Below are 25840 nucleotides of genomic sequence, written 5' to 3'. Positions count from 1 at the left end.
GTGGCGGCAAACCGCCATCTGGAAACTGGAACGGCCCAAACCCCCCACCCCCTTTTCCCCCCCATTCCCCCTTCCCGTCGCGACATGTGTTTCGTCGGTTGCTTTTCTCGTCCACGCCGTCGTCACTTCTTTCTTTTCCGGAGTCACCGCTTTCTCTTCTTATTCCATCTCTTCTACCTTCAACCATCGTCAATCGCTTGATGGTTTTAGTGCTGCGCAAACGTCACTAATTGTAGGAGCTTTCGCTGCTTTGCTCTCTTTATCTCTTGCCGCTTTGGAGGAAAGGTGTCTTCTCCATTTTTACTAAGGGACGCAATCCGTGCAATCCTCAAACCACGAAAGTTCGCGTCTGCCCGCCCGCCCCCCCAAATTTCAACCACCTAATCGACCTTCCCTCGACAAAACTTGTGTGGGACCAAAAAACCTACCCTCGACAGTGGCCAAGAAAGAAGGGGGAAAAAAAGCCATAAAAAATAAAACAAGAGCCGAAGGCCCGCCTCTCGGTTTCTCTTACACGCTTTGTGCTTGCTTTGCAACGCGGAATCAAAAACTTACAGAGACGATTAAATTCATTAATTGGCCGTTTTCCTCGGCACCTGTCAGCAGGAGAAGAAATTCGCATTCGCTTTTCCCGCATCAAGAAAAACCCATTGAACAACAAGCAATTGTGAACGGGGATCTTACCACCGGACACCCATCGGACGTCGCTTCTATATACAGACAGATCAATCGCGAGCCGAGCCGACGACAGTATATCATTAAGAGAACGATAAAGTAAAACCTTTGGGCAGATCGTCACTATGAGTGCAGCCATCGCCATGGCTCCCTCCCCTGCTCCCCATGACAGGCCATCTTTCCCCTCGGACCTGTCATCTCCATCCAACTCGCGCACCGCATCTGCGCCCTCACAATTGTCACTTGCCGCCCCGCCCAACGCGACAACCACACAAAGGTCCGGAAGCGGAAGTCCACGAGGCTCCAGGACGGCCAATGGCCCCAAATCATCACCCCCTAGCGCGTAAGTACTCTGTATAGCATTCGTTCTGCACTTGCTTTTCTTTTGTTTCCACGCATCGCCGACGACAAGCTTGCTAATGATACATGCCTTACCCGCGCAATAGCTCAAGAAATGGCGTTGCCCCCAAGATAGTGGTCAAGAAGGAGCCCGGCTCCCCTGAGCACGCGCCTCGGAGGCGCCCTGGTAGGTTGGATCTGTCCAAGGGCGGATCTAATGCGGCTGGACCCAGCACCGCACGGCCATTGACCGCCAGGGATGGGCTCGGAATCCAAGAGGTTGGGCTGGCATGCCTCTCGCCTGGGTTCGTCACTCAGGATCCGGTCATGAAGGAGCAGCTTCAGCGCAGCATGAGTGTGCGAGAGCAGCAGCGACACATCATCGAGGCCCGTCTTCAGCAGCAGTCGGCCAAGGGTGATGGGCCAGACCACACCAAGGACAAGGATGGCGGTAACTTTGCGGCGAAAACCCCAGGCATCTCATCTCGGAGGAACAAGGCGCCTCCGGGACTCAGCATCGTTGCCCCGTCTCACGAACAATTTGCACATGAGCGCGTCATCCAGTCGGCTCCGCTTGGCCAAACATTTACCGGCATGCAGAACTCGCAACCTCTAACCCGACACATCACGAACCAGCCGTCCAAGCTATCCAACACATCACACATCCACCATGTCCCGGCAACACAGACGAACAACCGCCTACCACCCATATCTGATGTTTTCGGCCAGGGCTTATCTGGTCACCCCGAGTCTGGCGGTCATGCTGTGTTTGCTCAACAGAGCGCCGCCCGTGCGCCTCCCGCGTCCCCAGGACATGCGCACCTCCAGCAAATGCAACAAGCACAACACCAGCAGCCCCCGCACACGAGTAGGCCGAGGGAGTACAAGTCGGCCGAGGAAGCCCAGCAAGAGCTTGCTGGCGGCAGGCCAGAGCTTCTTCCCAAGATTGTCCACTACGGTGGCCACCAGCCGCCTACCCCTCCTTCGCCCCAGCCTGGCCAACAGAGATCTTCCGCTGCGGATCCAAGCCGCAGTGCCAGCCGGAGACGCACGCGTGCCGAGTACGAGGAGGGTGCTTCTCCCCCGTTGGGCACCGGTCGCGGACCACGCCGTATGCCGTTTGGCGAGGGTCGCGACAGCCCTGAGTCTCAACGCGCCAAGAGGGAAGAGTTCTTACGTCTTTGTGAACGGGCATGGGACCTGTTCCACTCTTGAGCCTGTGCGCGCTATTGTTCAGTAAGCTGCTTTAGCTTTCTGTGTATGGATATTTTGCCGGCGTTCTTGGCAGGTGAGGCTGCGCGTGTGGGTCGGAGTCGACTTTCGGAACATCTCAACGAATAACTTCTTTCTACGTCTCCCGAAGGGGGTCAATTTTTCTTCTTTGGATTTATACTCTTCGTATCTCTCGTTGAGTCCTTTAGTACCTTGGACATACGCTATTGGGGGCTGGTCACTGGGGGAGCGGTTTTGGACGGTAATGTCTTCTGTGTACACTTTTTTTGCCTGGTCGCTCGGGAAGCCGCACGGGACAGGTGTGGTCTCTCAAGGATGATTAGGATTTATCCTTTGCTGGTTTTTTTTGGGGGTTTTTTTTGGGGGTTTTTTTTCAAGGCGCGAGTGGGCTGGAACAGGACTAGTATCGATGATAACCTTGCAATGCGGGAGACACCTCCTCGTTTGGCAATTTCCTTCTCTTTTCCGATATCTATTACAATTTCCTGTTTATTATATCGTCTTGACTTGTTAGTTTTGATATCTCGTCGCTGGGACAGCTTGGCCACGAAAGTTCTTTGGAAAATATAAGAGGAAAAATGGTTTACACTATACTGCTATGGCAAATCAGTACCGGGTGACGGGCACGGTGCACTTCGAGAAAAGGTGTGCCTCCCCTTATTCTCATATCAGTCAGCAGTCAGGCGTTCAAACAGGACAAGCACTTTGCGAGCATCCAACAACCTGGTCCTAGATTATGTTGTACCGGATGGACCTACCTAGTAGGACTATGTAGATCCATGCGAGTTCACACTATAGCAGCAATTAAATACATGCAAGTGCTAAGCCCGCATGCCAGCACGGGTCCGGACATGTGTTTTGCTTTTGCCGCATCTTCTGCCATTTTCAACTGGCCGGGATCTACCGTCGTCACAGGCGGGGAGAAGATCCATTGCTCCTGAAGCCTTGGTTTGGCTTTTTATATATACATGAGGACATTTCAAACGTAGTAGCCAGATGGATCAAGAGATGAAGGAACAATATTGCCTCCATTTAGATATCTGTCAGTGCTGCTACCCTTGGAACCACCGTCGTCGCCGTTGGACGACCGGTGCTCCAAGTCTCGAATAACAGGGGGCACGAGTGATTGATTGGTGAAGTGAGGCTGAATTTCTTTTGTCCCTCACATTTGAACCACGAGTTTTTTTTAGTTTTTTTTTTTTCTTTCTTTCTTCTTGTCAGGCAAAAGGGGGGAAGCATTGGCGCGACGCATATGCATGACGTTGCATGGATGGGGACCGGACCGCCCGCATGTTCGATCTTGTTTGCGGGCTTCTAGTTCTAGTTCTAGATCAAATGGGCCGGCCGCATCTGGAGCAGAAGTGGCGAAGTAACAAGTTGACACTTTACACTTGTGTGGCTCAAACATTTTGGGGTTGATTGATTGATGAACGCTTGATTGCATTGATGAAGAAACAAAAATAAAGACATCTAATATTGAGGCTGATCTTGAGGGGAGAGAAAAGAAAAGCAAGAAGAAAAGGGAAAAAATGCGGAAGCAGAAAGAAAAAGAAAAGTGTATGAAAAAAAGGACAAATACAAAAGACTCCCACAACGCCAGTGCTTTGATAACATTTGATGGGAAGAAATCAGTTTCCTGCCTCGCTGCCGTTTTCATATAACCCTTTGTAACAGCCCATTTAAACCCAATGCTACCTTCGTGCCAGGTAGATGTTCTCCAACACAGAGAAGAAGCCTTGCACAAATTCAACCAAATCTCCAAGAGATTGGATAATCTTCTAGTGCTCTGCTCCAAGCAATGGGAAGACATTGGCGCATGAAAACACTCTGTCCGCGACCAGCAGGAGAATGAGAAGGGAAAAAGAAGAAGAAAAAAAGGCCGCAACAAATTCCATCCCTGGAGTTCCCGGGCTACGCAAAGTCGGTGCGGTGCGCAATGGGGTAAAAAAGTCAACCCGCTAGCACGAGTTTGTTTAGGGCTCCTCCCATTTTGGAATTGCGGCTTTTTTTCCCGACACACCACACGACCATGTGTTTCGCAGAAAATCTAGACTAATAGTACGATTAAGGGAGCAGTATACTATCAAATAGGTCCTCGTGGGAAAAAAAAAAGGGAAGATGCGGGCGGTGCGCGTGGGCCTTGGACATGGTGTAAAATATGATCGCTACAAGCCTTCCTCACCGGCCTTGCACAGCTTGATCTCGCGGCCCCATTCCGATTTGAGGACCTGAGAGGCTGTGATGCGCCGTGATGGATTGGGGTCTAATATGGAATATATAACGTTTCTGCAGCGAGCCTGTGTGATGTATATCAAATTAGCTTCAAACCGTTCATTTAATGGGTTTGCAGTGCCAAGCCCACAATAGCTATTATTAGAGCCCAAAACTCACCCTGTGTAATGACTCTATCGGCCCATAGCCCTCCTCATCTCGACGTCCCTCGAGGTAACGGGCGTAAAACTCATCCTCATCTTTCTTGGCAATTCGCCAGAGGTGGCGGCCAGTTCTCATGGCCATATAGATGACACCACAGGCCCACACATCGACAGCCCTGGCGTCGAACTCCTTGCTTGTGTACTCTTCGGGAGCGATATAAGGACCGGAGCCGCACAGGCCCGAAACCATGTGCGCATCGTTCTCCCAGGCCATGCGGAAACACTCGCCGTTGCCAAAATCCGTAATCTTGAGGGCGCCGTGGGTCGTCAGAAGCAAGTTCTCAGGCTTTAGATCACGGTGCGCCACGCCCATTTCGTGCATGTACTCGACGCCACGCATCATCTGCTTGAAGAAACAGTCCGCCTCCTGGACCTCAAGCTTCCCGGCGGCAAGCACGAGTGTGTACAGATCGCCGCCAGGGCAAAACTCCATGACTTCACAATAGTCTCCTTTGGCATCCTGCAGCAAGTCTAACGTGTGGATGACGTTGGGGTGGCGCAGGCTGGACGAGATACAAAACTCCGCCGTCAGTCGCTTGCTGTACTTCTTTTCGTTCTCCTCGGGCCTACGGCGAAATTCTTTAACGGCAAACAACCTTTCACCGGCACCGTTGTCCATCTTCTTGTGAGATATCCTCACGATTCCGAACGCTCCGCGACCCACAACCTCCTGGCATTTGCCGTACTTCTCCACCAAGGTCACGGATGCGTTGGGACCTCCGCGCTTCTCGCCGGCTTGACCGACATCCTTGTCCTTGTCCTTCTCTTGCTTCAGCGTGTCTACCCATCCGGAAACGAGCGAGAGATCGTGATCTTGCTGCTCGGCGCGCTTGCCGCCGCCCAGCATGCTGCGGAACATGTCTGACAGCTTCTCCTGGCGCCGGCTACTCTTGAGATGATGCTCATGGCCACCCTGTGCGTCAGGGTTGACGAGAAATCGTTGCTGCTGGTGTGCGGTGCCATTGCTCGACTTGGCGGCCTTGGCGGCGCTGGCGGCGGCCGTCTTTTCAGATGCCTTGTCGGTGGTGGAACCCTTGCGACTCGGAGGTTGATTCCTTACCGGTGGAGCGAGACCGGGGCTGACAGGGGCGGACTTATCGCCCGAGGGAGGAGCGAGATTCGAGGACCGTTGCGTGTCCTTGGTCGAAAACATGCGAGTGAGGCGCTCCTTGACCGAAGTCTTCTCGACGGGCTTTAAAACCTGTTCAGCCGAATTCGGGACGCCGTTGTGGTGTCCATTTTGAGGCGCCAGGGTTGGTGACGATTTTGCGGAGACGTCGACTGATCTTATGGACGAGGGTTGCGATGCGCCGGCGGAAGATGACGTCCTTGCTTCCGACGTGCTCCCCATGGCGGGCGAGCAGGGAATTGGTAGGGGTCAGACCAGAAGAAGAAAAATAACAGTAGCAAAGTTGGGATTGTAATAGTAGAAAAAGAAAAAAAAAAGTAATTAAGACCAAGGAAAAAGGAGGGGATAAATAAAATAAAAAGAGCCAAGGGGGGAAAAATAAAAGAGAGGAACCAAAAAAGGACACAAGAGGAAACCCTGTTGGTAGGTTTGCTGTAATTATTAATAGGGCAGTTGCAATCTCAATAGCCAGGAAGTCGTCGAGTCGGGGGTTGTCGGCGGGAGTTTTTTAGGTAGTGGCGGCGGGGTGGTGTGCGGTCCAGTCGCAAACGTAGTGTGCAGTGCAACTGAGTAAAGTAAATTGGCTGATGTGCGGTCTGGCCTAACCTTGGCTTGAGAGCGAATCGAGGGTGGCTGCAAAGACTCGCGCGACTCTTTGTGTGAATCGACGGGATGAGGGAGAAACGGGGCAAAAAAAAAAAAAAAAAAAAAAAACGAGGCTCCGTCTTTGTTTATGTCTTCTTCTTTCTAATTTTCCCTCTTAAACTCTCTCTCTCTCTCTCTCTCTCTCTCTCTCTCTCTCTCTATTTCTTTATGTTTGGTATCTCAAGGGCTGCAAAAGAACCTGTATTTGCAGGGCAAACAAGGAAATAATTGGAAAGAAAAAAAAGACAATCTCTAACCCTTTGGTGCGACACAATAGCAGGTGCTGGCTCTAGGGCGAGACATCAAAGACTCGGGCCACCTGCCGGACCGGAGGAGAGAGGCGGGAGCTCTTCTCTAGCTTGGTCCAGGTTTGTGTGCGAGTCGTTTTTCTCTCTCTTAATTTTTTATGGTGCTGCGGAGATGAGTGCTAAATTCCTGCTGTGATAAATGGGAATTCCGACTTTTAAGGGTGGGAGGCTCCCTGAAGTCACCGCTGGCGTCACCGCAACCAGACCCGGAAACCCCTCGATTGAATCCCGGTGTATGGAACAGAGCCACCCAACCTTTTCTTTGTTTCCTTTCCCTCTCTTTCTTTATTTATCTTTTCGCTTGTCACACTTTGCCATATATTTACTCATATACCAAGCATGTTATGTAATGAACTTAGTCACGATTCCTACGGACTTCATGCCTGTTCTGATAGTTTAATTCTCCAACTGCACGTCTCTCGGAATCATCAGCCAATGGATGAGGTATATAACTCGTAGGAGGCAAATGTCGCATCAAGAGAAATTAGCTGTGCTAAGAGAAGAGATACAAAAAAACACACACACACACACAGAGAAAGAAAGGAGGCCCCCGGACTCACTATCTCTTCCAATAGCAATAAGCTGCTTGGCATCGGCAGCGGCACACAAAAAAAGAGCAACTTGTTAATACACAAATCAAATACATCATCTTCGGGTGCAGTCGTAAATTACTACCTCTCTTAGGGGGACCCAGAGATCCTCACGTTCGCATGTGTGCTCTACAATGTACTAGCACGGGATTCAACTGCGCATACGGTCCATAACGTATCTAGTGACTTGTTTCAAAGAGAACTTGCATAGTTAGGTGTGCGATCACTTTTCCAACTTTGTCATCAAAAACAGAAGTGCGGGTGGACATGTGCTTGCTTGGCGTGGTGGGCTGGGTTACGCGTCAAGTCTTGTAGGGCAGGCTGTTGACTGGCAAAAAAAAAAAAAAAAAGGTGCTGGCGGCGCTAGTTAGTGTACATAATACCTACCTTACCCTTGGAGGTACCGACCGGTATGAAAATAGTAGGTAATAAGATAGTCCACATAATCAGTCTGACTTCTACGGTATGTAGGGACTCCAATACATCTCTCATTGTAGCTTAGCCTATTACCTAGTCCTATGCCTACTTCGTAGGTGGGCAAGTAAGTGGAGATGAGGAACCAAGGTAGGGGCCAGTACGTGGTAACATGCGGTCGATGCTGAAGGGGGAAGGGTAGTACGGAGTACGAGTCGGTCATTACTTCAAACAAACATGAACCCTCGCCAGCCTCAATTGATCCCCAGACCGGGAGTCTAATCTGGGCGTGTGCGAGACCCTCAACGTCATCAAGGCTTGGAAGGATTGACTTGGAAGCACTGCATCTGGGACAAGAACCAAGATTGTGGCTTGCTGACTAAAATCCACACCTTTGACCAAGCTTACCATTACCTAGCTTGCTTAGGTGGGATTGGTAGCTAACTCACCTACCACACCTACCTTACCTACCTACCTAGGTAGGTAAGGTTACCTAGGTACTCTTTCTGCAGTAGGTGCCTTACTCCGTTCTTAATCTTTGTGGAACAGGGATTGTTTGAGACGGACAAGGGCCGCAGGAATAAAAACGGACGAAAAAAAAAGGATCCCGCCGGATCAAAACGACTAGACTAGTCTAATACTATGTACAGTAGTTCTAGAGGTGTCCGTAACTCACCTTACCCCAGGAGTTGTTTCTTTGCTGCATTAAAAAGCCGGAGGCCGCCTATGTTCGTGGAGCTTGACGACTTTGGAATGGATCCAAATCCCACTCTTTCGGGCTCGAATCTACAACCACAGAACGCTTCCCCGCCTTACGACAGCACTTCTAGTCCCTTGTAATATGAGGCATTTTTTTGTGTTGTGTACCATTTGTTCAAAACTCTCAAGGTTGGTGGTTATTGACCCGTCAATTCCGACTTTTGCTTGCTGCCAAATTTCCCAGGCTTGCTCGGGTCTGGAAGGAGCCAATGTTCTCTACACGTGCGCTTCTCGCGCATAACGGACGGTTCCAACCATGATGGGATGAGATTAGATTTCGCCATGTTAGACAAGCAAGACAAGTTACACAGCATGTCAGCATATACTATACTCGTAAGTGAATTGCTTTTACAATTGCAACAGAATATTGATCCCGGCGGCAAGCCAACCAACCCTCGACGGATGCAACCGAGCTGTGGATCATAAGTGATTTTCCCATGTGATGATGAAAAGCACATTTATTCTTGTCACAAATAATAAACGTCATATCCCACAAACAAGCCTCTCGCCAAGTTCAAAGAGTACCCCCCCCCCCCCCCCCCTTTTTTTTTTTGTTTTTTTTTTGTTTGGTTGTTTGAGATGGCTATATTTCTTAGTTTGATCGGAAAATGTCTCTGATCTTCCTTTTTTGCCCATGCACGTTTCCCAAGCCTGCAATTGGATCGGAAAGATTATTGATCATGCAATCCCACTGGGAACGCTGCACCAACTATATGAAGGGCAATGCCGAGTTTGGCCGAGCCGAACCTTCAAACGGATACGATTGATGCGGTGGCTGTTTTCTGTTGCCAATCTTGGCGGGGATTGAAATGTACGTTACTGTCGTTGCAACGGGAGAGGGAAGTACCATGAGGCGTGAGGTAGACGTAAGCTATTTACCTCGGTGCCTGTCTGGGCGCCTTAAAACTACGAGCCGTGTTTGTGCTACTCCTCTCTGTCCGGTGACCTTGGAACCTACTTAGCGTCCTCTATCGTCAGGTCTGAAAACTTTTCCTCACTAGAACTGCCAAGATTACCGGAACCCTGACCTTGAACGTTGCTGTCCAAGCTACTCTCAGCTGTGGAGACAATGTCGCTGTCGCTGCGAAACAACTCCCTTTTGTCAACGAGTTGGGTCAGAAACATCGTGGGTGGACGCTCACTGGTCTCCTCCTTGATGCGATCAACTTCACTCTTGTATGCACTGTCGTAAACGTTGAAGTCGACTGCGACAGGCGATTCCGATACTTCTTCGGCGGGCGGATCATTCCCGGCAAAGTCGTCGCGGCCGCCGGTGCCGATGCCAAGGAATAGAGGTTCCACGTCAGTAGGATCATGAGCCTGTCCCTTGGCCGTACCGGCCAGCGCTCGGCCAGCATGAAAGAATTTGTGGCGTTCCGCCACAAGAGCAGCAGCCTGCTCTAGGTTAGGCGAGGCTTCCGTTGTGCTAGCCAAATCGTTGGCGCTAGGTGACAGCGACAGTTTCGGCTTCCCCTCAGCTGCGTGACTTTCAGCATCTCTGTTCCGAGTCTCCAGCGCTCTCCGAGGAGTTCCCGGCATACTCCTGGAGTACAGTAGACTCTTGAACCTCGAAATTGCTTTCATCTGGACAATGACGTGATTTGTCAGGGCTCTGCTGCACAGAAATCACTTGAGTCGCTCATGTACTCACTACGCAGAGCAAATGGCTCATTCTTCTCGTAAATGCGTGGTTGACCTCAAGACCATTTGGCGGCTCCAAAATCACGGAGCAGTTGTCCTCTTTGCTCAAGAGAAAATCTGTTCCCTTCCTGGTAACCCAGGGATGCTCCTATCATACGATACAGTCAGTTTGGCCGTTAATTTTCATCCCTGTTTTGTTCCCAGATGCGGGCGCTACACAACTCACCCTCAACTCCTCCATCCTGATACGCTGGCCAGGGTCTTTTTGCATGATCCTGCTCAAAAGATCAACAAAGTCCGGATTCTCGTCAGCTGGAAGTTTCAGTGGTTCCGTCGTGATCGCTTCGTAGATTTCGAGCGGGGTCGAACGGTCGAACGGTATCCTGCCGTACCGCATACAGTACAAGGAGGCACCCATCGACCATATATCGGCAGCCGCACCAGACACGTTCCCATGTCTGGCAACACAGAGTTCTGGCGGGAGAAAAGCCGGTGAGCCAGCTGATTTGGCCGTTTGCATCTCGTTGGGCTTCTCGAACATCTCGGACACGCCAAAGTCGACGACCTTGAGTATGTCATCCTCCGTGAGAAGCAAATTATCTGGCTTGATGTCTCGATGAACAATACCTTGCGCATGCACTATCAAGAGTCGTTCTTAGCAACAGTGAAAAGAGTTTCGCAAGGCTTGTGGTGACTCGCATCCGACTTACAGTACTCAATTCCCAATATCAGGTCACGAAACCAGTGTCTGCATTGTTCCTCACCATACGGCTCTGCAGCCTGGTCGAGTCCCACTTTCATGATAACGCCCTTTTTGCACATCTCAAGCACCATCCAGAGTGAGTCTTCCTCTGGATCGTCGAGTACCTCGATCAACTGAACCAAGTTTGGATGGTTGAGCTTCTTCATGATGGCGATTTCTTCCCGAATCAAGTATAGGGCATCCTTGGCTTCAGCAGTTCGGTACTCATTCAACCGCGACCCAATCGCGGATTGGAACATTCGAGGAAATTGCCCTGGCTCTCTCGGGCCTTTGAGTATGTTTGACTGCGCGCGTTTCCGCAACCGAGCTTTAGAGAACTCCTTGACGGCCTGTACATTGTAAGACAAGGTGAATTCAGTTAGATAACACATAATCCCCCAAAAAATAGCTGTTGCCTACTCGGATCAAACTTGGACTGCCATACATATTCGTTGCCATACTGGTCGGTGGCCAGGTGGACGGCGCCGTAGGAGCCCCTGCCGATCTCCTCCTTAATCGTGTACTGGTTGACTGTTTGGTGTGACCGGCCATCTTCGTCGTCGTTGGTATATTCGGATCGCGCATTGAGAGTTTCCTATGTGATGTGTTAAACAACAGGGTCACTGTTAGAGACATAAGTGGCCGATTGGTAGCCAAGATGGAGCTAACCTTGACCTCGCGATGCTGCGACGGCGTTCTCCTGTGCTGTCGAATTGGACTCTGGTACGTGGTTGGTACCGCAGGAGCTGACCTGAATGAACAACATATTCGAAAATTTCGAGCGGAAAGTTAGAAGACCCGGGCATTGATCGGACTTTGTTCAAGCTGGTTGATTTCCAAGCTATTGGGTTTCTACGTTTCCAAGCCAAGGTATGCACAGAACGAGAACCGCTTACAAATTGGCAGGAAATGCTGGACGGGGGTCGCACGGTACTTTGCGCGTTACCTCGCCAGTAGCCAAATCGATCTGAATGCCAGGCGAGGGCGGGGGGACTAGGGCAGGAGACGAACAGCTGCTCCTGGATGGTTGTGGTGGTGGCGTGAGAGGCGTTTCCATTTTGTCTCCAATAGCTAACCCCACGAAAGGGTGACAGGGTACTTATGTTCGTCACCAGCCGTGGGATTCCTTGGGCGGGTATTGAAGACAGTGGAGAGAGGGGTTTGTGTACGAAGTATTTGCAAACACCTAGAGAGAAAAAAAAAAAAAAGGTTGAGAGAAAGAAGCAAAAATAAATTAAGCAATATATGAAAATGTAAGACACTCGTTTATTTGGTTATAGCACAGTTGTGAGGTAGTCCAATTGGGCTGATACGACCAGCTTACAGTAGGCAGGCTGCAAAAAGCGCCTCTCCCTGCCGGCGCACCAACAGAAAGCCGCGCTTGCGCTGAGGTGCTCACATCCCAGCAGTGTAGTACGTATGCCTGACCAACGAATGAACGGGCTGTCCTGGTCTGGTGCTGGGACCCCACCTAACGATAGAGACGCAGTCAGCTTTTGATTTTGATCATCGCCAATCCTGAATCAGTTCAATCCAATTTTGAGAGCTTATTGTAGTCTTCCTGTAGATACACAGAGAATCAAAACAGGAGCATAGAAAAGGGAGTCTCCTGTTTCACAAAACAATGGCTAAGCTGGAGGGCTACAAGTATGCATGGACTTGTTTTCGTTTATCGCTCAATGCGCAATCAGGCTTAATTCGTCACATATCCTGATTACGTGGGTGTGGGTCAAGTTGCCGAGGAAGACCAGTGGATCCGAGCTTCGCTCCCTTCCCGATGCTTGCTTGTTACAGAAACAACAGCCAACTAATTATTATTACCCTACGACCGATTGTAACACTGGGCTGTTCATCCTTTCGCAGCGAGTGAGCGAGCGAAACGTCTTGCTTTCGCCGCTCTCACTTTTCCATGATCGCAACTGCTTGTAGTAGCACTCATTTGATAATTATTGAAAGACTTTCTGATCCGCGCGAGGCTTTCCAGCACCCCCAGCCAGCCTGGCCGGCGAAGCTACAGACAGACTCGCGACGTATCCCCCGTCACTGCCCAACGACATCATGTACTCCAATTCCAATTCCTTTCTCGGAGGCGGCAATAGCATGCGCCCGGGTCCGCAACAGTATGGAAGCTCTTTCAATGCTGGCTCGGGCCAGCAGCAGCAACAGCAACAGCAGCAGCAGCAGCCTCCTCAACAAAGCCCTTTTGCCGCTCAGCAAACCGGCTTCGCCCAAGTGCCGCTCCAGCACCAGTATACCGGGTATCCAGCCATGCAGCAGCCGATGCAAACGGGTCAGATACAGCCTCAGTACACTGGATTCCCTGGGCATCAGCAAGGTTTCCAAGGCAGCGCGCCTCCGATGCCCGCCATTCCACAACAGTTCCAGCATCAGTTCCAGCATCAACAGCAGCAGCAGCAGCCGCCTCCCCAGCCTCAACAGTCGGCTTCATTCTTAAGCTCCCAACCGACGACTTCATCGAGCTTGCAAACACCCTCAGCACCCGCAGCAGCAATGAAGCCCCAGCCCACCGGCTTCAGTCAAATGGCAGCCTCTTTCCAGACCGGCGGGCAGTCTGCCCCCAAGCCAGCACAAGCTAGCAAGGGAACCAAGATTCCCAACATCAGATTATCCTTCATCACCGCCCAAGACCAAGCCAAGTTTGAGACTTTGTTCAAATCTGCGGTTGGTGATGGACAGACAACCATGTCTGGTGAAAAGGCACGAGACATCCTGATGAGGTCTCGCCTTGATGGAGAATACTTATCCCAGATCTGGTAAGTGATTCCTAATTGTTTTTACTATCCACTGGGGATTGATTAGGCCAGAATAACATGTGACTAACGTGGCAAATTTGTAACAACAGGACGTTGGCAGACACAACCCGCTCGGGGCAGCTTCACTTCCCCGAGTTCGCCCTGGCCATGTATCTTTGCAACCTCAAGATGAATGGCAAGTCCCTACCCTCTTCGCTCCCTGAGAACATAAAGAACGAGGTGTCCAGCATGGTGGATATCATCAACTTCAGCATCGCCGAAGACAGCGCCAATGCCAGCTCGGCTACCAACGCTCCTGACTTCACCGTTCGACAAAACACGGCAACGCCACCTACCATCCAGCACCCCCAGCCTCAACCATCGAATTCCCAGTTGCTTCAGGCACAAATGACTGGATTCCCTGGGGCTCAACAAGGCTTTATGGCACAGGCGAACGGAGGCGGTTTACAGCCGCAGCAAACAGGCTATCCGGGTATGCAAAACCCGCAGCCCACTGGTTACACCGGCCCCCGACCGCCCATGCCTCCAATGCCCACCGGGCTGGGAGCTGGTGGAATGGGGGCTATGGCGGCGCCACTCAACGCACAACCAACCGGAAGGCCCGGGCAATGGGGTTTGGTCAACACCCCCTCGACTGGTCTACCAAATATCGATGCCCTACACGCCCGCATGATGCCTCAGCAGGGACGGGAGCAAGGAAGCTTCACGACTGCCGGCCTTCAGGGTAACGCTGTAATTCCGTGGGCAATTACCAAAGATGAGAAGACCCGCTACGATGCGTTGTTCAAGGCTTGGGACGGCATGAACAAGGGCTACATTGCCGGTAGCCAAGCGATTGAGATCTTTGGGCAGAGTGGACTCGAAAAGCCCGATCTTGAGCGAGTCTGGACTTTGGCAGATCACGGAAACAAAGGACGTCTTAATCTGGACGAGTTTGCGGTTGCAATGCATTTGATTTACCGAAAGCTAAACGGCTACCCTCTGCCCAACAGCTTGCCTCCGGAGCTGGTGCCGCCGTCCACACGCAACTTCAACGAGGCCATCGGGACTATGAAGAACATGCTGAACCAAGAGTCTGATTTCCGTAAGAACTCAGGGGCTGCACTCTTGCCCCAAAAGACAGGAGTCAGTTATCTCAAGACTCACTCGTTCCGGGGCCAAGGTGGTGTTCCAACTGGCTCGCGCAAAGATGCCACCGTTTTTAAGAACGATGATGATGCTGTCGGGTACAAGTCCAGCGCCCGTCGTAGGATCGGAAATGGATCGCCACGACCCGACTCTCCTTCTTCTGTAGCCTCAAACGAAGATCTGAGCATTGAACAGTTGAGGAAAAAGATCAAGGAAAAGCAGGTCCTACTTGACGCCATGGACTTCAAAGACGAGAAGTCATTCGAAGAGGATGATGTGCTTGATCGTAGAGACCGCAAGGAGGCCGAGGATCTTTACCGGCGCATCAGAAGAATCCAGGAGGACATCGATTCACACCCTGATGCACCTCTCCCGAGTGGCGACTCCGATGCAGAGAGACGTGCTCTGAAGCGACAGTTGCAGAACTTGAAAGACTCAATTCCAGACCTTGCATCACAGGTGAGGAAGACCGAGAAGGCTATATTCGAGGCTCGCCTGGAACTTTTCAGGCTCAAAGACGCCAAGGCCCATCCGTCTAGCGCACCAGCAATTGTTGGCACTGGTCCCGGAGGCGCTGTCACGGAGTCTGACAGGCTCAAAGCTAGAGCCAAGGCGATGATGCAACAACGCACAGCGGCTTTGACTGGAAAGAAAATCGACATCAGCAGTGAGGATACGGATGCACCCAAGCGACTGGAAGAGGAGAGTATTCAGGCAAGAACCGAGAAGGAGAACAACGAGCGTATGGTCAGAGACGTGGAAGAGAGTGTTCAAGAGTTTGCCCGAAGCATTGAGGACAGCCTTCAAGCCGGTGGCCAGACCGCAGATAATGAGCACGAACGACGTAGATGGGAGGATGCTCTCGGGGTTGAGGATGAGATTCGCGACTTCATTTTCGATTTGCAGCGATCTAGCCGATCGAAGCGAGTTAGAGCCCAAGATCGTCGTGCAGACCGCTCCGGACCTACCAGCGACCCACCGCGGTCCGAGCCTGCTTCTGCTCCTAGACACGAAAGTCCATCTGCTCCGGCTGCTCGGACCGGCACTCCAACATCTGCTTCCTCCGCTGGAGGCTCCTATTCTTCGTACAAGACCCCAGAAGAAAGGGCAGCTTTTATCAAGCAGCAAGCCGAGCAGCGCATGGCCGAGAGGCTAGCAGCTCTTGGCATCAAGGCCCCAGTCAAGGGCGGGGAGACGCCAGCGCAACGTATGGAGCGCGAACGATCCGAGCGCGCGGCCAAACTTCGACAGGCCGAGGAAGAAGATGCTCGCCGCGAAGCGGAGAGACAAGCAAGGCTTGCGGAGGAGCAAGGACCGCCACAGCCGGCAGCATCCGCGCCGAAGACTGAGGCCAAACCGCCGCCGCCTCCTCCAAGCCGTAAGGCAGCGCCTGACCGGGAAACTGCTGCTAAGAAGGCAGAGGAAGAAAGACTGGCACAAGAACAGGAAGAGCAGCAACGCCAGATGCGCGAGATGGAGTAAGTGTTATTGTGCCTTGTCTTTGTATTTCTACACATGTATCTCACCATACTAACAATAGCTGCAGAGCCAAGGCCAAAGCTGAGGAGGATGCGTTGGCAAGGGAGAACAGTGCCGCCGAGGCCCGCTTGAAGGCACTCGAGGAACAGGTTCGCCAGGGCAAACTCAAGAAGGAGGAAGAAAAGCGCAGGAAGAAAGCAGCTCTTGCTGAAGCCAAGGAAAAGGAAGCCAAGTTGGCCGCGCGGAGACAGGAAATCGAGGCTGCCAAGCGGCGGGAAGAAGAGCTCCAAAGACAACTAGAAGCAATGAATGAGGAGGGCTCATCCTCGGACGATGACGAGCCGGCACAAATTACCCCTCAAGCATCGACGCCAACCGTTGGAAGCCAGGAGCTGGAGCGCAAGCCGTCACCTCCTCCACAGGTCGCAGAACCCAAGACGGAAAGCCGCAACCCATACTTTAGGATGCTGTCACAGTCTTCCGAGGGACCCACCTCCGTGTCACCGCAGGCTTCAGTGTCTCCGGTGCCTCAGCAGGAAGCCCCGGCTCCTGCGCCGCCCCCGGCCGCGCCTGAGGCATCAACCAACCCGTTCCACCGCATGACGGCACCACAAACGGCAGCCCCGGCGCCGATATCACGGAAGCGAGCGGACACGGACGATGGCTGGGGTTCTGACAAGGACGATGATGAAGATGACTCGGACGATGACAGACCAGGTGGAACCAGCGCTGCCCAGCTTGCGTCCATACTGTTTGGCACCATGGGCCCTCCTCGTCCTCTATCTGCTGCGGATAACAAGTCAGTTTCTTCGCCGACCGCAGTCGCATCACCCCCAACGGTGGCATCTCCTCCGCCTGCACCACCCGGGCCGCCGCCGGTACCGGCTGCGGCGGCGCCCACAGTGCCTTCCACACCGTCTCCGGCCCCTGAGATTACATCGGCACCTCCAGCACCGCCGCCGCCTCCTCCGCCTATGCCATCTATGGGAGCACCCGGCGCGCCGCCACCTCCCCCACCAATGCCTCCTACAGGAGCACCCAGTGCCCCGCCTCCACCGCCGCCTCCACCACCAGCTGCGAGCTCCTCAAGTGCACCCGCTGCAACTCCAGCAGGAGGCAGGCCAGCAGGGTTCCTCGGTGAAATCCAGGCTGGAAGAGCGCTTAGAAAAACTACAACTAAAGACAAGAGTGCCGCCGCAGTTGCCGGTCGGGTTTTGGACTGAGCATGAGTTGGTTGTTGGCCTTTGAGAAAGGCGGTCTGGCATAGCCGAAAACCATGGTAGTATTTTATTAGCAATCCGTGTTAATAACATCCACATTTACGTCGAAGTCTTGGTTTCCAAGTCACAAGGCCATACGGCTTTTGTGCGCATTGAGCGTGAAAAAGGTACAAAGATATTTATGACAGGGGGCTCTGGGTTTGGGTTACTTGTGGACCAGAACTATCTGGGTGTTAGCAATGTGCACATGTCGGCAGTGGATACATTTGGTCGCGTGAATGCTACGTCCATCTCCGCGTTCATGCACCTGTCCAGCATCACCGATGCCACCTGGCCGGTGCAATATATTGCCCCTGACTGGACGAATCGAATCATTTTCACTTGGTGGATGGTTCAGAGGGAGAGTCTGTCGCGATAATTTGCCTATGAAAATGTCATGCAGAACCCTGCCATGTTGGACTGTATTTTAAATCCGATCTATTTTTTTTTTTTTTTTTTTTTAGAAAAAGAGAAAACCAAAAAAAGGAAGAATAAATTCGATCGAGATCAACGCGGTACCTCCCTGCCGGACTTAATTATATGTAGTCTGTAATCTGCGCTCACGTATCTTGGGCTTTTGAATCTTCCGAGTTATATTAGTATCATAGTTTTTGGCACGGTATCTTTTTCTTTTCTTCCTTTCTTTTCTTTCTTGCCGATTTTTTATTAGTTCTTGTAATCTAAACATATACTTCTTCCTGTATTACCGTACTTGGTTCCTGGGCATGATTATGAAACATTCCATATAAAGCGCTGTTGTTCTTGGTCAAACCAAACGTCAATTTTTGCACTTCACAGACGCAAGAGTTAAACATTCGTTCGTTATAATACATTGGCTTATTTCCAACAGTTGGGTACTTACATTCTTTTCTACTTCAAACTTACTTTAAAGTGCGCGGCTCAAACGTTATTTTCGCTTTACTCTCATTCACCTCTACCACCACTGCCGTCCCAACTCTGCTTTGTTTTGGCACAAGCCGTAATCCCACTGCAGTTGAGGCTCAAGAAGGGTTGAAAAGAAACAGCTTTTTTTCTTCATCGGATCTCAAAGGAGTTCAGTCTGCGGCCCGACAGGGAAAAATTCATTGTATTGATTCTGTCTATATTGACGGGATCGAGGGTAAGTTTCTTATCGAGAACAGCGCCAACAAGGAATGGATAGCGGCTGCCAAAATCCCTCATGACAATATAGACTGGGCAACAGTTTCAGCAGTTCCCATGCACCAGCAGAGTTGGGTAAAGGTTCACTGTAATGTATTCAACCACATATGCCACTGCGTAAGGATGATCAATTAGGTCGAAGATTACTTCAGGCTGCCGGGAGGCGAAGCAGGGAAGCGTGTCAGTGTGGAGCAACTACACCCAATTAATCTATCACTGCCTGCCCGGTATAAGCGAAATAGTGGAGAGTGGAATGGATGCCCTCGACTTGTGAGTCGTGACGTCTTCCTCCCTCGGCACCTAGTCAGGACCATTCATTCATTCGTGCCCTCAATTGTGTCTGACGCGCCTGAAAAAGACGCGTCAATCAAAAATTGATGCCTCAACACCAATCATTATGTTCCAAGCCCACGGCGGCCCAAACAAAGACCATCTGCCGCCACCCTGTTCTGGTTCGGCAGAACTACTGAATTTAAGAAATTGAATAACGCCTGATCCTCAGGCAATCCCGTGTTTGCTTTTTTTTTCTCCTTTTTTTTCTTTTTATTTTCTCCGAGGATTCTCGAGAAATCTTGGTGCAAACTCGAGTCGGGGAAACAAGCAAGTCCAGTCCAGTCGAAGCAATCTAAAGGGGGGAAGGTCTTACCACAGAATAGATGATCCACTTAAGTCAACTTCCGCACAGCCCCTCCCGTATGCGCCCGCGATATGGCTGGGCTTGGCCAGGCAGGTTCACATCCTGATGCCAGTTCCAGTCCCAACCTCGCTCGATTGGATGAATGGAGTTTCGCGACCCAACCCTACAGTGCCTAGTCGAGGTACTATAAGGCAAGGCAACGTAGCTAAGGTTATCAACCTTGCAGCAGACCAACTTGCCCGGCCCACGAACAAGGAAGGTAACAAGGGATAGCAGGGGGTCCAGGCGGAGCACGGTCCCCGGGGGGGTTATGTGCTGGCAATCGCCAGGAAAGAATTGGCATGCGTGAAGAAAAAGTACGGAGTATGTACTGAAGGAGACACTATGCTAGACAGAACCTTTTTTTTTTTGTATGTGAAAAAAAAAAAAAAAAACACAGGAAAAAACCTGGGTGTCAAAGCATGGTTTAATGTTTAATAGAAGGCGCTCCATAGAGGGGAAAAGGGAGAGGGCCCACCATTGCCATCATCATCCCGTCAAACCCGTCAAATCGCCTTTGCCCATTTCCACCCTTTTTCATTCTTCCGCCCATCCTTTTATTCTCCTCTTTTTCCCACAAATACCGACAATCCATGGATATCTACTTCTTCGGTACTTGATGTAACTTTGCACGAGGTTGTGCCATTTTGCACGGTCTGGTCAATCGTATCATTAGAAGGTGTTTCAGAAACTGGCCCCAGGTTATCTGGCATGCACCTAAAGCTACTAGACTAGGCTGTCTTTCTCTATCCGCGACCGTCAACTTATTTTTGCAGTGGCACCAAAGTTGATTTGCTTACCTTGCATTTTGACTACTACCTAATACCTTACCTACCTTGCCTGACTTACCTTCCATTTTTACCTACGTCGCGATCTACCTGACCAAAGCTAAGCTACCTCAACTACCTACCTACCTTCCTCCTACCTACCTACCTTCCTCCTACCTATCTTTTTAGTATTCTTATTTTCCTATTTCCTTTTTTTTGTATCATCGATCCTACCGCAAAGATCTTCGGAATTCCCGCCGACCAATCCGAGGTCAGAGACACAGCCTGTTCCTCTTCTGGACAAGCCGCACCTGGCCCGTGTTCTATAGTCTCAGTCATTCGCAGCCAAGGTTGCACACCACTGCCGCTTACTTTTCTCCCTTTCTCGACCTACCTGACCTCCGCCCTCATTTCCCCTCGCTCTCATCCTTTGCTGCTCCCATTACTTACTGCATTCTATCTGTTCACCATCGTTTTTCTTTTCATCTTATCACTAGTCGACGAAACTATCTATCTGTTTTTTTTTTTTTTTTTTTGTTTTTTGTTTTTTGTTTTTTTGTGGTCTTTGTGACTTTATCCCCCCATTGAAATCCGCGTTCGCAAAAAAAAAAATCGTCCGTCGAGGCAATTCATTCCATCTTACTACACTTGGCGTCGCGCCCATAGATGGGATTCTTCGAGCTCCACGAGACAGGCTTCATTGGAAATTCACTACCTTCTTCGAGACCCTGTGGCCAAGAACCAAACAACAGGTAAGTCGTGCTTCCCTTGTTCGCAGATAGATGGACGTGTCACGTCATCATCCGTTATTTTAGTTTCCTGCAGCATTGGTGCTCAAAATGACCGGATGACAGAATTATATTGACGCGCCTCGAGCCTGTACAGTACAGAGTCGCGACCCTTCGCGCTCGAAGCGTCGCCAAACCTGGTCTGACCGGCCAGTAATCGGTGCACATAGGCGACCACTCACCCACGCCGCCTTACGATGAGCGGCTACAATCACTACGCCAACTTCGGCGGCGGACATTCGCAACATGTTGACGTTTTTGGTTCATACCAGGACCTCATTGATCCCAATGGCCTACCAGCAATTAGCCATGCCCCGATGCCATCATCCACGCCCGATCCTCCCCGATCCATACAACCCAATGGCAACTACAACTTCTCTTACCCAGGAATTTCGAACATCCCGCAGACGAACCCTGGACAGTCGCCATTCAAGGCTTCAGGACCGACAGCTCCCCTGGCGCCACTGAAAAACGCACCCAATGGAGTCATGATGAATTCGCCGCATATCATGCCTCCAAACATGCAGCCCCACGGAAGCGACTTTGTGCCCCAGAAACAGGCAAACTTAGCTCATCAATACAGCCCGGCCCAACTTGGAATGGCTACAGTAAAAGATGCAGGTATAGCTGGGGTTCCCTTCCTGCATAACCCAACGCAGAACATGATGATCGAGCAATACTATCCAACAAGTGCGAATGGAAAAAGACTGCTTGAGGCGCCTTCAATCAAAGACAGTCGCCCGCAAAAACGCGCCAAACTCGAAAACCAACCACTTCCGCCCCCAGAATCATTCCCCCCAATCGTCGACGATGGAATCAAGCCTAGTCACAGCTATGCTATGCTGATTGGAATGGCTATCCTGCGCTCTCAGCACCGCCGATTAACCTTGGCTCAGATCTACAAATGGATAACAACAAACTATCGCCACTACCGCGAGGCCGCTGACAATGGTTGGCAGAACAGCATCCGTCACAATCTCAGCTTGAACAAAAACTTCATCAAGCACGAACGACCCAAGGATGATCCTGGAAAGGGAAGCTACTGGGCCATCATGCCGGGCATGGAACATGTGTACATGAAGGAGAAGCCAGGCCGCAAGTCCATATCGACGCCGGAAGGCATGACAATCATTGGGACAGTCATGGAAAACCCGATACTACCTCAATTTCCCAAGTCAGAACCGAAGCTGCCTTCGCAGACATGTTCAGAGCCTGCTTCAGAAGAGACCCAAACAGCAACCCAATCGCAATCGCACTCCGCTCAGCAGCCAGATCTCTCTTCAGACGCAACTATTCCCCCGACCGAGGAGCTCCAGGAGAAGACTACTGAAGTGGATGCTACCGTGGATTTGGGTTCCTTCTCTCCCAACGCAGCCGAGATGAACTCGTCACCACCCCTACCCAAGCACTCTGAACCCCAAGGCGATACACCACCTTCCATGATGCGGCGCAACTCAGCGACGCTGAAGTCACATCGGAGGCAGCGGCCTTCGATGGATGATAGCGGATACATCTCTTCTCTGGACTCCTCCATCCTGCGACCGCAACAGCAAACGCTCCTTGCGTCTGAGACTGATCGGCTCGACAGATCACGGACCAAGCGGAAAGGCGGACGTGCAGAGGATGAGATTAGGCGTCTACGTGGCTCATCCTTCGATCCTAGCCCTACCAAGGGCCGCTCTCGCAACAACACGGCATTTGGACCTCAATCTTCGTCGCCAGTGCGTAGACTAGCTGGTGAAGGTCAGATGCTTCCACCCCTGACCCCCGCATACAAACTGGCTCCGCCACCACAGATGGCGCCACCGTCGGTCTCTCCCAACACCACGCTTCAGCAACATCGTAGGGATGTGGCCAGGATGATTGAGTCGCCTTTAAAACGCGTAATGGGCCTTGCTGGTGACTGTGGATGGGCGACGCCGTCCAACGATAATATTGATGAGTCGGTGTATACTGACAGCTACGATTTCAACACTGGATACGGCGGTGACTTCTACATCCTTCAAGACGCAACACCAGGTGGTCTCTACTCGATTGCTGAGGATGGATCTCCAGTCAAACGCAAGCGGTCTATCATGGACTCATCACCGCTCAAGCGACCAGCAAAGAGGCAAGGAATACCACGACCAAAGCCCGCTGCAGTCCTCGGAGATGTGACGCACTCGAACCAACAATTATCGCTCGCCCCGGCCCCCCTTCTTAAAAGCAAACTATCACCTGCGAAATATTTTGCTCTCAAGTCACCAGGCAGGAAGATGTCAGACCTTCCATCATCTCCAAGCAGGATTCTTGCCGCATCTCCTCTTAAGATGGGTCCTGCATTGAGCACGTTGGAAAATGTTAACGACGAGAATGCGGTCCCGAGCGTTGTGTTTGAGGACTTTTGCTCTACGGAGTTGCTAGAAGAGCCGAGCGAGTCGCATGACCTTGACATCATGAAGGGCTTCGAAAGGATTGGCCACAACATGGGTGCGGATCCGGGAATTATGCCATTTTCCGTGGCGAACTTCAAACCTGGCCTCGGGCGAAGCCATACTAGCACTTTCTAGGGGAGAATCCGTGAATCTACATGTGATTCACGGACGCCATACAGGACGAACGAACTTCCAGGCAGTCAAGACTCACGAGAAGACGATCTCCTGTACCATGGAAAGCTTCTGCGACTCTCCGATATAATTTTTTTTCTCTTTTTTCTTTTCATCTATGGAGTTGGATGGATGGCTGTCAGTTGCGGTCGTGATAGGGTTGGTTTGTTTCCCTTGTGATTCGCAAAAACGAATGGGCGCACGGGCGTTTGTGGCTTCACCAAGCCTCACTCATATTTGATTGTTTTTTCTTCTTCTTTATTGCCCCTAATCCTGGAGCTGTCTCTTTCTTTTTGTAATGGGACGAATTAACGATGTATGTGTTCTTGGGCCGGACAGGAGCGACTAGGATATGGCTACGAATGAGGTTCTTTGGGGGTATGTTTGGATCACACTTTGGTATGGATTTCTGGTCTAAAGCACCAGCCGGACGGGCACGACAGATGCCATGTCGCGGCTAGGGCTGGTGTTTGATTCCATTTTTAGCGGGAACATCATCTGATAGCGGCGTTAGTGGGATAATAATCCTTTGGTAATTGGGAATTGCAACCCTCAAATGTGTCCCATTTATTACTCTACTTCTGTGATACTACCATGTAACCGTAACCGTCTGTTGAACTGTTCCCTCGGGGAGACCCTCTCGTATCAATACATTCCCTGTATCCTTCCGGTCCAGCCAGACTCTTGCTGATTGACAGATATCTGATATGGGAAAGGATTTGCGTTGGTGGTAGTTATGGGCGGTATGTGATCTTTATGTGTGTTGACAAAGGTAATGATTTTCATGGTGCTGGCCAGCAAGGTAGCCTCGGTAGCCTTGCGGACCTTTGCGCGCTCTATTTTGGCCAACTAATATCAGGATACGCAACTTTTTCGATATATATTCTGACGGGATCTTCATATGCGCCCCCATTTTTTTCTTTCCAAGCATGTGTTGCCTTGCTCTCATCTTTCACAAGGGGCTTTCCCCTGGGTTTTACTTGTTTGTTTCTCGACAGAAGACTTACCACTCTCAGTCCTGGGCTCAGCCACCGTGACCTTGACGGTCCAGCACTCCCAGCAGACCTCCTCCTCGCCCCTCATGGCGAGCCAGGTCTTGCGGCGCTTCTTCTCGAAGAACTGGACCGAGATCTGGCCCCTGCCAGAGGAGCCTCCGCCGCCGTGGGGCTGCTTGTCGAGCTGGCGGGCGAGAGCGGCGACGCGCTGGTCGATCATGGTCTCGAGCTCGACGTCGTCGACCAGGGGTAGGGTCAGGTCCAGGACGTCGCGCGTCTGCGGGGTCAGGGTCGGGAAGAAGCGATGGAAGAATATTGTATGTAGGATACCTTGATATTCGGGTGGAGAGCACCAGTTTGGTAATTGGTTCGTTTTAGTTTAGGCTCTCTGCTTTGTAGCAAAGGGGGAGGTAAGAAAACAACAATCACAAGCACGATGCAGACATGATCGGGAGGAATGGCACAAACCGCGAACTACATCTTGTACTGTGGTGGGATCGGCAAATGCCTCGAGGATGAACTCGGGCGGGTTGCTCTGCGCCATGGCGGGATATGAATCTGAGGAGACGCGGCGGCCGGCGCGGAGCCCGCTGTAGCCTTTATGGTGGAAAAGGCAGAGGGGACCAATAAAGTAACAGAAAGAGGACTATTCCAAGATGTTGCGAGGTTCAAATAGTTTTTAAGCCGGGCACGCGGACAAGTCGGTTGGTCTGAGTCGGCGGTACGTCTGATCAATGATGCGGCGCAACAGTAGTTCGGACTAAGATCGAGCGTTAAGCTGGCTAGTGGGCTCGTCATCCGGTTACCTCTGATAGGCTACCATTGTTTGTATTTCTCCCCTCAAAAGATTGCTCTTGTCAGACCTTCTGAATTTGACATAAAAGGTAAGGTATGTACAGACAAAAGAAGCATGCTTTGTTGGTCTGGGGTTCAAGGCGAGGTGAGTGAAGTGGAGAGGTTAGCCTTTTGGCCCTTTTCGCACATGCAATCAATCAACGCATCCAGTTATCAGTTGATGTTGTCACCACAGCGGGGCAGACAAAGACAGATGCAAACCCCCCTCCCCCTGACGTGCGTCGCTGGCGGGATGTGGAGTGGGTGTGTTTCAGCAAAATTATCGAGCTGTCGCCTCTAGCCAGCGAGCGAAATGGTTGGAACTGGTTACAATGAAGCAAGCTAGAAAGGGGTAAATACTAGGGCATACAGAACTGGAAAACTTTGTTGCATGACCATTTTGATTGAAAGTTATGATGTTATTAATCCTCAATCACAAACCTTTTACAGTTCAGAGACAAGCGAAAACGGAAATGCGGTAGTG

General features: G+C 51.2%; 6 protein-coding genes across 6 annotated transcripts; 3 read left to right on the top strand and 3 right to left on the bottom strand.

Annotated features, from left to right (window-relative positions):
- Window positions 1-348: 348 nt before the first annotated feature.
- Window positions 349-2857, top strand: MGG_06419 (uncharacterized protein). The gene is made up of 2 exons (XM_003717101.1): window positions 349-1018; window positions 1122-2857. Exons 1-2 carry the CDS (start codon window positions 801-803, stop codon window positions 2227-2229), a joined length of 1326 nt encoding a protein of 441 aa, XP_003717149.1. The 5' UTR covers window positions 349-800; the 3' UTR covers window positions 2230-2857.
- A 720-nt stretch (window positions 2858-3577) lies between these two features.
- On the bottom strand, window positions 3578-6894 carry MGG_06420 (HAL protein kinase). Its single transcript, XM_003717100.1, has 2 exons — window positions 4639-6894; window positions 3578-4544 (listed from the first exon to the last, which is right to left on the bottom strand). The coding sequence occupies exons 1-2, from the start codon at window positions 6031-6033 to the stop codon at window positions 4413-4415; spliced, it is 1527 nt and encodes a 508-aa protein (XP_003717148.1). The 5' UTR covers window positions 6034-6894; the 3' UTR covers window positions 3578-4412.
- Window positions 6895-9062: 2168 nt separating this feature from the next.
- Window positions 9063-12164, bottom strand: MGG_06421 (CAMKK/META protein kinase). Its single transcript, XM_003717099.1, has 7 exons — window positions 11807-12164; window positions 11580-11661; window positions 11356-11505; window positions 10879-11260; window positions 10395-10807; window positions 10179-10316; window positions 9063-10111 (listed from the first exon to the last, which is right to left on the bottom strand). Exons 1-7 carry the CDS (start codon window positions 11965-11967, stop codon window positions 9482-9484), a joined length of 1956 nt encoding a protein of 651 aa, XP_003717147.1. The 5' UTR covers window positions 11968-12164; the 3' UTR covers window positions 9063-9481.
- Window positions 12165-12663: 499 nt separating this feature from the next.
- On the top strand, window positions 12664-18317 carry MGG_12839 (actin cytoskeleton-regulatory complex protein PAN1). The gene is made up of 3 exons (XM_003717098.1): window positions 12664-13684; window positions 13774-16290; window positions 16359-18317. The coding sequence occupies exons 1-3, from the start codon at window positions 12969-12971 to the stop codon at window positions 17512-17514; spliced, it is 4389 nt and encodes a 1462-aa protein (XP_003717146.1). The 5' UTR covers window positions 12664-12968; the 3' UTR covers window positions 17515-18317.
- A 2344-nt stretch (window positions 18318-20661) lies between these two features.
- On the top strand, window positions 20662-24093 carry MGG_06422 (forkhead transcription factor G). The gene is made up of 2 exons (XM_003717097.1): window positions 20662-20906; window positions 21009-24093. Exon 2 carries the CDS (start codon window positions 21140-21142, stop codon window positions 23489-23491), a length of 2352 nt encoding a protein of 783 aa, XP_003717145.1. The 5' UTR covers window positions 20662-20906; window positions 21009-21139; the 3' UTR covers window positions 23492-24093.
- MGG_06423 (uncharacterized protein) lies at window positions 24056-25480 on the bottom strand. The gene is made up of 3 exons (XM_003717096.1): window positions 24991-25480; window positions 24535-24852; window positions 24056-24363 (listed from the first exon to the last, which is right to left on the bottom strand). The coding sequence occupies exons 1-3, from the start codon at window positions 25064-25066 to the stop codon at window positions 24173-24175; spliced, it is 585 nt and encodes a 194-aa protein (XP_003717144.1). The 5' UTR covers window positions 25067-25480; the 3' UTR covers window positions 24056-24172.
- Between the last annotated feature and the right edge of the window lie 360 nt (window positions 25481-25840).

Source organism: Pyricularia oryzae, chromosome 4 (genome assembly GCF_000002495.2).
Source record: "Pyricularia oryzae 70-15 chromosome 4, whole genome shotgun sequence".
Classification (NCBI taxonomy): Eukaryota; Fungi; Ascomycota; class Sordariomycetes; order Magnaporthales; family Pyriculariaceae; genus Pyricularia; species Pyricularia oryzae.
The sequence above is the reverse complement of the archived record's forward strand: the minus strand, read 5'-3'. Positions and strand labels throughout refer to the sequence as shown.